The sequence below is a fragment of the Ursus americanus genome, chromosome 3 (assembly GCF_024610735.1).
Source record: "Ursus americanus isolate L20-20 chromosome 3, mUrsAme1.1.p, whole genome shotgun sequence".
In the NCBI taxonomy this organism is placed as follows: domain Eukaryota; kingdom Metazoa; phylum Chordata; class Mammalia; order Carnivora; family Ursidae; genus Ursus; species Ursus americanus.
Genome location: NC_142129.1, coordinates 12912159 through 12926071, shown reverse-complemented (window position 1 = coordinate 12926071; position 13913 = coordinate 12912159). Strand labels below are relative to the sequence as shown.

At 41.4% G+C, this 13913-nt stretch overlaps 1 protein-coding gene across 2 annotated transcripts in view; it reads left to right on the top strand.

The window, feature by feature from the left end:
* AGK (acylglycerol kinase) overlaps window positions 1-13913 on the top strand; it is an 87300-nt gene that overhangs the window by 39214 nt on the left and 34173 nt on the right. For both annotated transcript variants that reach the window (XM_045792493.2, XM_045792494.2), the window contains exons 6-8: window positions 5633-5725; window positions 7445-7477; window positions 8564-8658. In XM_045792493.2, the coding sequence (XP_045648449.1) occupies window positions 5633-5725; window positions 7445-7477; window positions 8564-8658 (221 nt within the window). The remainder of the gene's footprint in view (window positions 1-5632; window positions 5726-7444; window positions 7478-8563; window positions 8659-13913) is intronic.

The window sequence follows — 13913 nt, the reverse complement described above, 5'->3', positions numbered from 1 at the left end:
CAACAATGTAGGAGGGATCCCCTTTCTCCACATCCTCTCCAACAATTGTTGTTTCTTGCCTTGTCTATTTTTGCCATTCTAACTGGCGTAAGGTGGTATCTCAGTGTGGTTTTGATTTGAATTTCCTTGATGGCTAATGATTTTGAACATTTTTTCATGTGTCTGTTAGCCGTTTGTATGTCTTCATTGGAAAAGTGTCTGTTCATATCTTCTGCCCATTTTTTGATTTGTTTATTTGTTTCTCGTGTATTGAGTTTGAGAAGTTCTTTGTAGATCTTGGATACCAGTCCTTTATCTGTAGTGTCATTTGCAAATATATTCTCCCATTCCGTGGGCTGCCTCTTAGTTTTTCTGACTGTTTCCTTGGCTGTGCAGAAACTTTTAATCTTGATGAAGTGCCATAAATTCATTTTATCTTTTGTTTCTCTTGCCTTTGGGGATGTGTCATGAAAAAGGTTGCTTTGGCCGATGTCGTAGAGGTTGTTGCCTATGTTCTCCTCTAGAATTTTGATGGATTCCTGTCTCACATCGAGGTCTTTCATGCATTTGGAGTTTATTTTTGTGTATGGTGTGAGATAGTGGTCAAGTTTCATTCTCTTGCATGTAGCTGTCCAATTTTCCCAGCACCATTTATTGAAGAGACTGTCTTTTTCCCACCGGATGTTTTTTCCTGCTTTATCAAATATTAATTGCCCAAAGAGCTGAGGGTCCATTTCTGGGCTCTCTATTCTGTTCCATTGGTCTATGTGTCTGTTTTTGTGCCAGTACCATGCTGTCTTTGTGATCACAGCTTTGTAGTACAGCTCGAAATCTGGCATTGTGATGCCCCCAGCTTTGTTTTTCCTTTTCAACAGTTCCTTGGCGATTCGGGGCCTTTTCTGTTTCCATACAAATTTAAGGACTGTTTGTTCCAGTTCTTTGAAAAATGTCCTTGGTATTTTGATCGGGATAGCATTGAAAGTGTAGATTGCTCTGGGTAGCATGGACATTTTAACTATGTTAATTCTTCCGATCCATGAGCATGGAATATCTTTCCATCTTTTTATGTCTTCCTCAATGTCTTTTAAGAGTGATTTATAGTTTCTAGAATATAGGTCCTTTACGTCTCTGGTTAAGTTAATTCCAAGGTAACGTATGGTTTTTGGTGCTATTGTAAATGGGATGGATTCCCTAATTTCTCTTTCTTCGGTCTCGTTATTCTTGTATAGAAATGCAACTGATTTCTGAGCATTTATTTTGTATCCTGCCACGTTACTGAATTGCTCTATAACTTCTAATAGTTTGGGAGTGGCTTCTTTTGGGTTTTCCATATAGAGTATCATGTCATCTGCAAAGAGAGACATTTTGACTTCTTCTTTGCCAATTTGAATACCTTTGATCCCTTTTTGTCGTCTGATTGCTGTTGCAAGGACTTCTAGTACTATGTTGAATAATAGTGGCGAGAGTGGGCATCCTTGTCGAGTTCCTGATCTTAAGGGAAAGGCTTCCAGCTTTTCCCCATTGAGAATAATATTTGCAGTAGGCTTTTCATAGATGGCTTTTATGAGATTGAGAAATGTACCTTCTATTCCTACACTCTGAAGGGTTTTAATCAGGAAAGGATGCTGTATTTTGTCAAATGCTTTTTCGGCATCGATTGAGAGGATCATATGGTTCCTGAGTCTTTTCTTGTTGATATGATGTATCACGCTGATTGATTTGCGAATATTGAACCACGCTTGCATCCCAGGTATGAATCCCACTTGATCGTGATGGATAATCCTTTTAATGTACTGTTGGATTCTATTAGCAAGTATCTTGTTGAGGATTTTGGCGTCCATATTCATTAGGGAAATCGGTCTGTAATTCTCCTTTTTGATGGGGTCTTTGCCTGGTTTGGGGATCAAGGTAATATTGGCCTCATAGAATGAGTTTGGTAGCTTTCCTTCTGTTTCTATTTTTTGAAATAGCTTTAGGAGAATAGGTATTATTTCTTCTTTGAATGTTTGGTAGAATTCCCCAGGAAAACCGTCCGGGCCTGGAGTTTTGTTATTTGGAAGGTTGTTTATCACTGACTCAATTTCTTCATAATTAATTGGCCTGTTTAAGAAATCAATTTCTTCCTTTTTCAATCTTGGTAGTTTATAGGTTTCCAGGAAGGATTCCATCTCTTCCAGATTGCTTAGTTTATTGGCATATAGCTGTTGATAAAAATTTCTAATAATCCTTCCAATTTCAATGGTGTTCGTCGTGACCTCTCCTTTTTCATTCATAATTTTAATAATCTGGGTCCTTTCTCTTTTCTTTTGGATAAGTCTTGCCGGTGGTCTGTCAATTTTATTGATTCCAAGAACCAGCTTCTAGTCCTGTTGATCTGTCTACTGTACTTCTGGTTTCTGCTTGATTGATTTCAGCTTTAATTTTGGTCAACTGCTTCCTTGTGCGTGGATTAGGCCTGTCCCTCTGTTGCTGTTCCAGCTCCTTGAGGTGAGAATATAAAAACTGCATTTTAGATTTTTCTATTCTTTTGAGTGAGGCTTGGATGGCTATGTATTTCCCCCTTAGGACTGCCTTTGCAGTATCCCATAGGTTTTGGACTGTTGTATTTTCATTCTCATTGGTCTCCATAAATTGTTTAATTTGATTTTTGATTTCCTGGTTTATCGAGTCATTCCTGAGCAGGATGGTTCTTAGTCTCCAAGTGTTTGAGTTTCTTCCAAATTTTTCCTTGTGGTTGAGTTCCAATTTCAGAGCGTTGTGGTCTGAGAATATGCAGGGGATAATTTCAATCTTTTGGTATCGGTTGAGACCTGTTTTGTGTCCCAGAACATGGTCTATTCTTGAGAATGTTCCATGGGCATTAGAATAGAATGAGTATTCTTTGGTTCTGGGGTGTAGTGTTCTATATATATCTATGAGGTCCAACTCGTCGAGTATGGCATTCAAAGCCTTTGATTCTTTGCTTAGTTTTTGCCAGGGTGTTCTGTCTATTTCTGATAGTGGAGTGTTGAGGTCCCCTACTATTAATGTATTTTTATTTATATGTCTCTATTCTGGTTAAGAGTTGGCTTGTGTATCTTGCTGCTCCCCTGTTGGGGGCATATATATTTATAATTGTCATATCCACTTGTTGAATACTTCCCTTAAGAATAATATAGTGCCCTTCTGCATCTCTAACTATAGTCTGTAGTTTAAAATCCAATTTATCTGATATGAGAATTGCTACCCCAGCTTTCTTTTGAGGTCCATTTGCGTGAAAGATGGTACTCCATCCCCTTACTCTCAGTCTGAATGCATCTTTGGGTTTGAAATGAGTCTCTTGTAGACAGCAAATGGATGGGTCATTTCTTTTTATCCAATCTGCAACCCTGTGGCGTTTTATGGGATCGTTCAAACCATTTACATTAAGACTGATTACTGAGAGATATGATTTTAATGTTGCCATGTTGCCAGTAAAGTCTTTGTTTGTATTGGCTGTGACTTTCTGTTCTGTATCACTCTTGGGGCCTTTTTACTTTTATAGAACCCCCCGTAATATCTCCTGTAGGGCTGGTTTCGTGGTTACAAAATTGGTTAGTGACTGGCGATTCTGAAATGTCTTTATTTCTCCATCAATTCTGAATGACAGCCTTGCTGGATAAAGGATCCTTGGCTGCATGTTTTTCTCTGAAAGAGCTTTAAATATGCTCCCCCAACCCTTTCTCTCATTCCAGGTCTGTGTAGACAGGTCTGACGTAATTCTGATGCTTTTGCCTTGGTACGTCAGAAATTTCTTTGCCCTGGCCGCTTTCAATACTGTATCCTTGCATCTAATATTTGCGAAATGCACTATGACGTGACGTGGCGTAGGTTTGTCATGGTTGAGCTTGGGAGGGGTCCTCTCTGCCTCTTGGACACGAATGTTTGTTTCCCTTGCTAGATTAGGGAAGTTTTCAGCTACAATTTGTTCAAATATCTCTTCTAGACCTCTGTTTTTCTCCACCCCCTCAGGGATGCCGATGATTCTGATATTGGAACGTTTCATTGAGTTAGTAATCTCCCGTAACCTACATTCGTGGGCGTGGATTTTTTTAAGACCATCTTCTATTTTCATTTTTTCCTCTATTAACCCATCCTCCAATTCACTAACCCGTTCCTCTGCTTCTGCGACCCTGGCCGTCAGAGCCTCTAGTTTTGCCTGTATTTGGCTCATAGAATTTTTAATTTCTGTCAGATTCGCTCTCATTTCTGTCCTTAGGGATTCTATATTCTCAGTAACCTTTTCGTTAATAGTTTTTTCAATTCTACTCATCATTTTGACCATCGTTACTCTGAATTCCATTTCTGATAATTTGGTTACATCCATATCCATTATTTCTGTGGCAGAGGCCACAGAATCACTGTCTTTTCTTTGCTGGGGGGGACTTCTCCTTCTTGTCATTCTGATGAAGAGAGGTTGCGGGGTTTCCAGAGCCCAAATTATTGACTGGGTCCCAGGCCGTGCCCCTTGTTTTATAGGGATCTTAGGGATGTGGGCTTCTTCTTTAAAGATTTTATTTATTTATGTGGCAGCCAACCAGCGAGAGAGGGAACAGAAGCAGGGGAGTGGGAGAGGAAGAAGCAGGCTCCCAGCGGAGGAGCCCGATGAGGGACTCCTTTCCGGAACGCCGGGATCACGCCCTAAGCCGGAGACAGGCGCTCAATGACTGCGCCACCCAGGCGCCCGGGTTGTGGGCTTCTTGATTTTTCAGCCTGCCTTCTGTGTTCTGGGGGAGGGGCCTGCTGCGCCGATACTCAGGCAGCCCTGTTTGGGTAGAGTCTCGGCGTCCCCTGCGAGGGGGGATGGGGATGGGCACTCCCTGAGCCGGTATTTCCAGGCTTTTGTTCTCTGGCGGCTTTCCCTGGCGGTTTGCTGTGCCTCTTCTGAGAGTCAGAGCAGCAGCGGCCGAATTTCAGCCTCTGTCACGGAACAGAGGGATTGCGGCCTGTTCTCTACTAATGTTCTGGCCACTTTAACTCTGTTTCTGTTGGTGCTGCTCAACCCTGCAGCGTCCGGGATGTGCGCCCCACACCCGGCGTCCCAGCCCTCACTTCCAGGGCCGGCGCGTCTCTGTCCTTTGTGTTTCTAATGCCGCCAGCCGCCAGCCGCCCCGCGCGCGTTCCCGGATCTCCCGGTGTCAGTCTGGATCCAGTGAGCGCACCGGGATTCCGGTGTTCCGCGAGATGCCTGGTGGCGCGCACACCCGGCTCACGGTCTCAGTCTGCTGTTTTGCGGGTGCCGTCCGCGAGCCCCGCCCGCTCCCCCGTGCAAGTGGCTACCGCTTCCCGGCGCCCGAACACGGCGGCTCCCTCCCCCTTCCGTTTATCTTCCGATATCTGTGCACAGTTTCATGACTCCCCGCTTCGTACCTCAATACTCAGCGCTGGAGATGTTCATTTGTAGAGATCCAGATGCGTCTTCCTGCGTCTCAGGCTGGTTCCGTGGTTGTTTAGGCTGGTCTGGTACCTATCCAGCTCGACTCGGAGGACCGGCTGAAAACGGTGTCTCCTACTCCTCCGCCATCTTAACTCCTCAGTCTGTGTCGAACTTTAAAGAAAATGTCCCATATCTGTAAATCTTTGATTTTATGGCCCTAGGATGGTAAATTTACCAAAGACTTCTTTTGTGTTCTAGACCGATTATGAGGGCCAAGCCAAGAAACTCCTGGAACTGATGGAAAACACAGATGTGATCATCGTTGCGGGAGGAGATGGGACATTGCAGGAGGTATGGTTGTTTTTCTGTTCGAAACCATTTTGAAGGTGAGGAAAATGGAAATCAGATATTAGAGCAATGGCATATTGTGGTTATAATGTAAGGAAATTCTTTCTTCGTAATTTATTTTTTTTAGGATTCTTACTCTCTGAAACAGGTGTGCCATTACGTTTTTGTCATGTCCTTTTATTCTGTTGTTTTGTATAAACTTTATATATACTCTGCATATAGAAGGATTTTTGTTTTGTCAAATTTAAGTTGGATAAAATGGAATAAATGAGAAGAAACGGTGGTGGGTGTGGTAAGCTTTTTGTATTTTGGAGACTGTTGGAGTAGCCCTGTGTGTTAGGGAGTTCGGGAATCAGTTTTAATCATGAGGGATGGTTCTTACAAAATAAACTTAGATCCTCTTTTGAAAAAATGGTTCTGTTCTCACATCATTTCCATCGCATGGAATGTTCTCACGTAATAGTACAGTTAGAGGCAGGGGTCTACAGATTCAGGTGTATGGATCTGCCTTTGTTTTAAAATTTCGTGTCCTGAATGCTTACTCTGGTCCAATAAGGACAGTAAGTACGTTGCTGTAGAAGTGCTCTTCCTTTCGAGGGCAGTGGACTGGAACTTTCCTCACGTACTGGAAACCCCCGATGAGCCCCGTGCAGCTGTCCCTCCTACTGCTCAGTCCTCCCGTCCTGTGGGCCATAATTCACAGCGGGGCCTCATTTCTGAGGGCTCCTTGCCCCCATTTGGTGGTTTCCTCAGGGTCAGGGGATCCGGAGCTAACAGCAGACAGAGCAGTGTCCTATGTTTGACTTAGTAATTATGTGAGCCTTAGTAAGCTTCTTTTAGAAAGGCTGTGCTAATGATCCTGTAATTGTTTTTATGGCTTTTTAATGAAGTGTGAAGAACACTGATAGCATGCCAACAAAGAATGAAGTAGACCTCATGACGGCCCCCTTTAATCCTGAAATTCAGTGCGGCAGGAGGTGAAGGGAGAAGATTGGCATCCGTCTTTACTTTACAAAATGTTTTTAAGAAATAGACCAAATTGTGTATTTGGTATAATATCAGTCCTATACAAATATGCAGTGAATTAAAAAAAAAAGGATTGGAGGGAAATATGCCAAAACACGAGCAACTGATTGATGGTGGTTATGCAGCATGATGGGATGCTGAGAAAGCATTTCCTTCTTCAGGTATTTTTCACCACTTCTACAAGGCATGGGAATTGTATTTTAAAAATTAAAAAAAAATCATGTACAAAATCAAATTAAAACTATCTCTTGAAACAGGGGAAACTGTTCCCCTTGTCTTCATATTCCTGGATGAGAAATCTTTATTGAGCACAGACTTCTCCGCGTGTAGCAAAGTGTCATCTTTGTCCCTGTGCGTGTACGTGCAGTGCAGCCCGGGCTCCTCTCTGACCGCCGTGCGCCTCACGTTTGTATCCGTTTTATAGAACGCAGAACGATTTTGCTAATATAATGTGGAGGTTTTGTAATTATTTCATCTTAGCCTTTATTGGACTATTGATCTTAGGTCAAGAATCAAATCTAATTTTGCTCTGACCCCTCTGCAGAACACTGAATGTTTTAAGAGCCAGTACATCTCTTGACATAGTTTCTAAGAAGAGCACAGACACGAGTTTGTGATCCATGAAAATTGAATCCAATTCTTGTTTGATAAGGGAACTACAGGTTGTTTATAATAATTTCTTTTTAACGTTTGTAGGTTATTACTGGAGTTCTTCGAAGAGCAGATGAGGTGAGCTTTCAAGAGCGATTGCATTTTAGCTTCTACGTTTCTGTGCTTTTTATCTCCTTCTACCTTTGTTCGCCATTTTGTATTTTAAGCTGGGCACAAATTGTTTTTCTTTGGGTTTAAGCAAATAACATACTGCTGCCTATGTCCTAGAACACTTGGATGAATCATGGTGGACTCCTGTTTTAGTATTCCAGAGCACCCGAGAGCTTTTACCAGAAAAGCCATTGTTTGAAATATAAATTTTTCCCATGGAAATTTCTCTTCACAGAATTCCTTCATAAATAAATGATGGTATATTCATATACTAGAAGCCATGTAGCAGTAAGAATGAATGAATTAGATCTATAAATATCTATAAATATTTATAGATTTATAGTGACACACACACACATATAAATATCTATAAAATGATTAAATCTAAAAAACACTGAATACTAAAGATAGGTTGCCAAAGTATGTTACGCATTTCTACAGAGTTTTGCAATTCAGAAAGCAATACTACATAACTATTAATGGATGTGTAAATACGTCATAAAAGAATAATAACGTGGTTGGGAAAGGCATCACAGCATCGGCAGGATAGTGGTTTCTTCTGGGGAAGGGAGAGAGAGAGAGGGAGGAAGGACTGCTACTTGAATTTGATTGTTCTCTTTGCCTTCTTTACACTAGGGATAGTTTATAAAGTGCAATCAATAGTTACTGTGTACAAATGTTAGATGTTTCTAGTTAAATTTTATCTATAACTTTTTCAAATAGTGAGACAACATAATGCAGTCTCTGTCACAATAGCACATTTATCTAATATCTTTAAGACCCTTCTTTTCATAACCAGGTTTCTTCCAACCAGTTGCCGTTAATGAGTACCCAGATATTTCTTCCAAATTCACAGAGTCCTGTTGTTTTTGAGGCCTGCCTCATTCTAGAAACCACGGACTTGGCATCATCTGTTTGTTGGCCTGGGGAAGGGAGAGGTGTGCTGGTGCACTGAGGGTCACTTACTTGTCATAGTGTACATATCTGTGTCTCTCTGTTCAGCCTGATTCTCTGACCATAATGATAAAAACTTTCCTCTTCTTTTTTCCTTAGGCTTCCTTCAGTAAAATTCCCATTGGATTTATCCCACTGGGACAGACCAGTAGTTTGAGTCCTACCCTCTTTGCCGAAAGTGGAAACAAAGTCCAGTAGGTTGTCAATGTGGGGTGGTAGCATTTGTGGGTGAGTGAGCCTGGGAATGGACAGTTCACGTGTGGGTGATATGAATTGTTTGTTTTTAGTTTGGATAGCAGGGAACTACAAATCATTAAGAGGAGGACCTAGACCAAAGTACAACCGTTCAGTTCATTGGGAGTTTCCCTGTCGGGTTCTGGGACCCTGGTGATCTGATGTCAAGTGCCCAGGTCATGTGTAGAGATGAGTGCATGCATCCCCGATCCAAACTTCTTGGTGCCTTTCTGTTGGAAGATTCTCTAGTGAATCTCTAGATTTGCATCGATCATTTGTTTGCTTTAAAAATACGTGATGGCAAATAGCAGGTCCCTTGTGAAAACTGAACGGGTAGCCTTGGCTTCATTATCTTGATAATATAAGTATCTAGAACAGCTAAGTAATAGTGCCGTCCTTTGGGAAATGCCGACAGTGGAAGGCGGTATGGATGAAGCAGTCCGGAAAGCTCTGTGGCCCTGGTGTCTCAATCAAATTGCTGTGAGTCTGACTGTCTTGTGGAGGCAGGCAGATTGTTGTTACCATTCTTTGCTCTGAAAGCCTTATGCAGACAGAGCTGTAGTCTTTCAAGAAGATAGGAATCTTGAATTAGAGTCCTGGCTTTGACGGTGATAAATAGTATAATGGAGCAAATCGTTTGCAGGCTCTCAATGTCAGCTGCCTGATCTTTCAGGTAAGCTTTGTGACACAGGTGCGGGAGGTCAATAAAGAAATAGTCATTGAATGTATTAATTAAAACCTTCTCACAACATTTCTGGTTATATAACCTTCTAGAATCATCATCATAATAATACTCAGGTGATTTTCTGTTTTTTTTTTTCTTGTTTTGGGATTTTGATTAGGTTGGTTTTTGTGGATTAATTTTTGCTGTTAGAATTTTAGGAGTCTTTTTATATCTTTTAGCAATTCTCTGTCTATATATATCATAAAAACCTTGGTCCACGTGTCATACACAGGGCCTAACCATAGACCTGTATCTCAGGCCTTCGTCAAAACGTCTCCCGCTTCAAGCCTTAATCTAATGAGGCTGTTCAGCTCTTCACCAGTCCTCCTGAAGCCTCATGTGCCATTTCAGTTTGCCAGTCTTTTTATTCTTAGTTTAGAATTTCTGAGGGGCGATGGATATAACAAATAATGAATTATTCAAGCATTTTTGCTTATCTGAGATAAATTCTATCTGGTTTGGGTCTTGGTTACCTAAGAGAGTTAGTCTTTAGCTTTATGTCAGTATAGAATATTTGAACCGCTTTGCCAACATCCCCAAATATGTCCGTGATCCACAGGGAGACCATGTTCCTTGGAGAACGCCTTGCCTAGCGCAAAGCCGGGTTACAGGCAGTGTGGACACCCTCAACGTCTTAGTGTCTTGAAGGTCTTCGGTTTTTTCGGAGCTAGTTTTCCCTGGGTTAAACTAATGTTGTTGCTGCTTCTATTTATAATTTAAAGATTTATAAAACTTAATTTATAAGCATGCCCCAGGGCTCTGAGGTAATTAAGTAAATCTGCCCTGGGTTCCGAATGTTGCCGACCTCTCAACATGGCAGATGCCTCAGGCCGTTTGAAAGAACGAGGCTTTGCTTTTTGCACTGCTGTCAAGATTTGTTGTAGCATAATTACTACAGGAGGAAAAGGAATCTTGCATTTGGAATGTTGCAGGTAAATAATTCTAAAAAGTAGCTCTTTGCCGCTATAGTGCTGCTTTAGCTAGAACTTTCAGTTACTGCTAGAGAATGATCAATTTGCGGTTGTATTTTAGCTGCGTGCTGCCAGATAATTTTGGGGAAAAATTCATATTAAAGCTTTTCCAGTTGCAGCACTTTTTTTTTTTTTTAAGGTCAGTCTCTCAAAAGCACTTCCTAAGCCTCTCAATGTGCTCAGTACTACTCAGAGTAAGTACAGAGCTTTTGCGTCTTTTCTAATAGCTTCCTTCAGAATTAATGTATTCCTATCAGGTTCATCTAAACTTGTGATCATGCCTCTTGCTTGCTCCTGAATTGAATCTCATTTTCTAAAATGCTGCCTACTTCCCGGATAGCATCTGTATTGGGGGGAAAAATGGAATGAAGACGTGTTGATAGAGAAATATGGGAAAGTAACATAGGCTGTTTCTTAACTTTGGTTTCACTCACCAGGGAGCCCGGAATGTGATCTAAGTGTTTGAGTTCATGTGTGTATTTTGGGGATCTTAGAGGGTCCTGAATTGTACCTAACTTTGCTAGAAGTGCCGATTCAGGTGGGTGTGATGGCTGACTTAGAGGTTTGCATTTGAAGCCCGCTCACACTGCTAGCTGTGGGACCCCATAGCTGTTCCTTTGGTCCGGCCGCAGCAGCCTCACCAGGCGAGAGAGCACACCGTGGGAGGGAGACCTGCAGTTGAACGTTGTTTTGCCACAAGCTTGCTCTGTCATCTTGAGAAGTTTATGGAATCTCTCTGAGTATCAGGTTCTTTACCTCCTTTATCAAATGCCCAACGGCAGTACTTACTTCAGAAGATCGTTAACAAGTTAAAATAAGGACTAGTTAGGTAAACAGGTAATTATGCTTGGTAGCTTATTGGATACGCTGAAGACTTTATGCATATTTATTGATAATTTGGGCTGGAAAACAGTAAATAACAAATAGGGTGGCTGTGTAGTTACTGAGACCAATTCTGTAATTAAAACAATCTAAGCAAATTGAAACGCTCTCTTCTCCTGCTGTTTCACTTAAGGCAGAACGTTTTTAAAGGAAAAGGCATTTTATAGATATTCCAGTCAGTTACTATGGAAAGGTGACTTTTTCTACCAAATCGACATTACTCACCAGAACTGTACAGAGCATAATAGATTATGAGAAGCCATATTAGAAGAGAAACTATACTTTTTTGAATGGAGATTATAGTAATTTCTAAGCGACTCCTTTTTTTTTTTTTTTTTTTTTTTTTTTTTGAGTTCTATCCATTTATTTAACAGAGAGAACACAAGCAGGGGGGAGCAGCAGGCAGAGGGAGAGGGAAAAGCAGGCTCCCCGGCAGAGCGGGGAGCCCAGTGCCGTGCTTGATCCCAGGACCCTGGGACCATGGCCCGAGCCGAAGGCAGATGCTCAGCCGACTGAGCCACCCGGGTGTCCCTAAGTGACTCCTTTCTTATAGTTGCACTTAATGCTAGACACAATAAACCTTTTACTTTCTGAGTAATTACTATATTTTTCTAAAATATAACAACAATAAAGGCAATATGGTACTAACCTTGCTAAACCTTTACAAAAAACACAAAATTCTTAGGGATAAATCTAACAAAATATGTGTAAGATTTATATGCTAAGAACTACAAAACACTGAAGAGAGAAATCTAGAAAACAATGAAATGGAGAGATATCTGTGTTCATGGACTTTAAGAATCAATATTTAGATATCTGTTATCTCCAGATTGATTTCTAAATTCGACACGATCTCAATCAGAATTTCAGAAGACCTTTTATAGATACTGACCTGTAGATTCTAAAATGTATATGGAAAAGTGAACTAGAATACCCAGAATAACTTTGAAAAAGAATAACAAAGTTTGAGGACTTACCCTATCTGATTCTAAAGCTACAGTAATCAAGACAGTGTGGCATTCGCAGAGAAGAAATGAATAGGTCAGTAGAGGAGAATGTCCAGAATGAGGCCCACACATATCTGGACGCTGGATTTGCTTTCGACAGAGGGGTCAGGGCAATTCCATGGAGAAAAGTCAGTGTTTGAACAGTCGCTGCTGCGACAGTTAGCTAAGCACATGCAAGAAAGTGAACCGTAACCTGTACCTTGTAGTATACGTGAAAATTAACATGCAGTCCGTCATAAACTTAGATGCACAACCTAAGACTGTAAAGCTTCTAGAGGAAAGTCTTTGCGACTTTGGGTTAGGCAATTTTTTTTTTTAAAGATTTTATTCACTTATTTGACAGACACAGAGAGAGAGAGTGAGAAAGCAAGAGCACAAGCAGGGGTAACAGCAGAGGGAGAAGGAGAAGCAGGCTCTCTGCTGAGCAGGAGCCGGACGTGGGCCTCCATCCCAGGACCCTGGGATCATGACCTGAGCTGAAGGCAGATGCTTAAACTGACTGAGCCACCCAGGTGCCCCAAGGCAATGATTTTTTAGGACACAAAAAGCAGAAACCATAAAAACAACAAAGATAATTTTGGCTTCAGCAAAATTTGAAACATTTGTTCTTTGAAAAGCATTTTTTTTTAAGATTTTTAAATTTATTTGAGAGAGAGCGAGCACACGCAGGAGAGAATGCAAGCAGAGTGGAAGGACAGAGGGAGAGGGAGAAGCCCGCTCCCCGCTGAGCAGGGAGCCCAATGACAGAGGGCTCGATCCCAGGGTCCTGGGACCATGACCTGAGCCGAAGGCAGATGTTTAACAGACTGAGCCACCCAGATGCCCCTGAAAAGCATTGTTAAGGAAATGAAAAGACAAGCTGCGGACTGGGAAACAATATTTGCAAGGCACATATCTGGTAAAGGACCAATATCCGGAGTATACTAGTAACTCTCACAACGCAATAATAAGAAAACAAACAGCCAGATAATAGAAGGGCAAAATATTTGAACAGACCTTTCACCCAAGACCTAGTTGGCAAATAAGCCTGTGAAAAAATATTCATCATTAGTCGTTAGGGAAGTTGAAATTAAATCCACTATGTGATGTGTCTATTAGAGTGGCTTAAACAAACCAGACAGAGACCTTATGTCATCAAGTGCTGACAACTACACGAAGCAACTGAAACTGTCATATTGCTGATGGAAATGCAAAATGGTGCAGCCAGTGTGGGGAAAAGAGTTTGGCAGTTTCTTTTAAAATTAAACGTATGAGCAGCAATCATTCTGCTAGGTATGTACCCAAAACAAATGAAGACCTACGTCCGTACAAAAACCTATACATGAATGTTTATAGTGGCTTCATTTGTAACTGCCGAAAACTGGGAATGGTGCCAACGTTCATCAGCTGGTGAATGGATAAACTGTGGTATGTCCACACATGGAATACAACTCTGCAATAAAAAGAAGAAATCTTTAAATCCTTTCAGCAGCATGAATGAATCTCATACTCACGCTAGGAGTTTGAAAAAGCTAAACTGCAAAGGCTTCATACTTTTTGTTTCAATTGATATGACATTCTGGAAAACAGAAAGGAGAAGTTGCCAGGAGCTGATGGTGGAGTGAGTGGGTTGGCCACAAAGAGCCATAAAG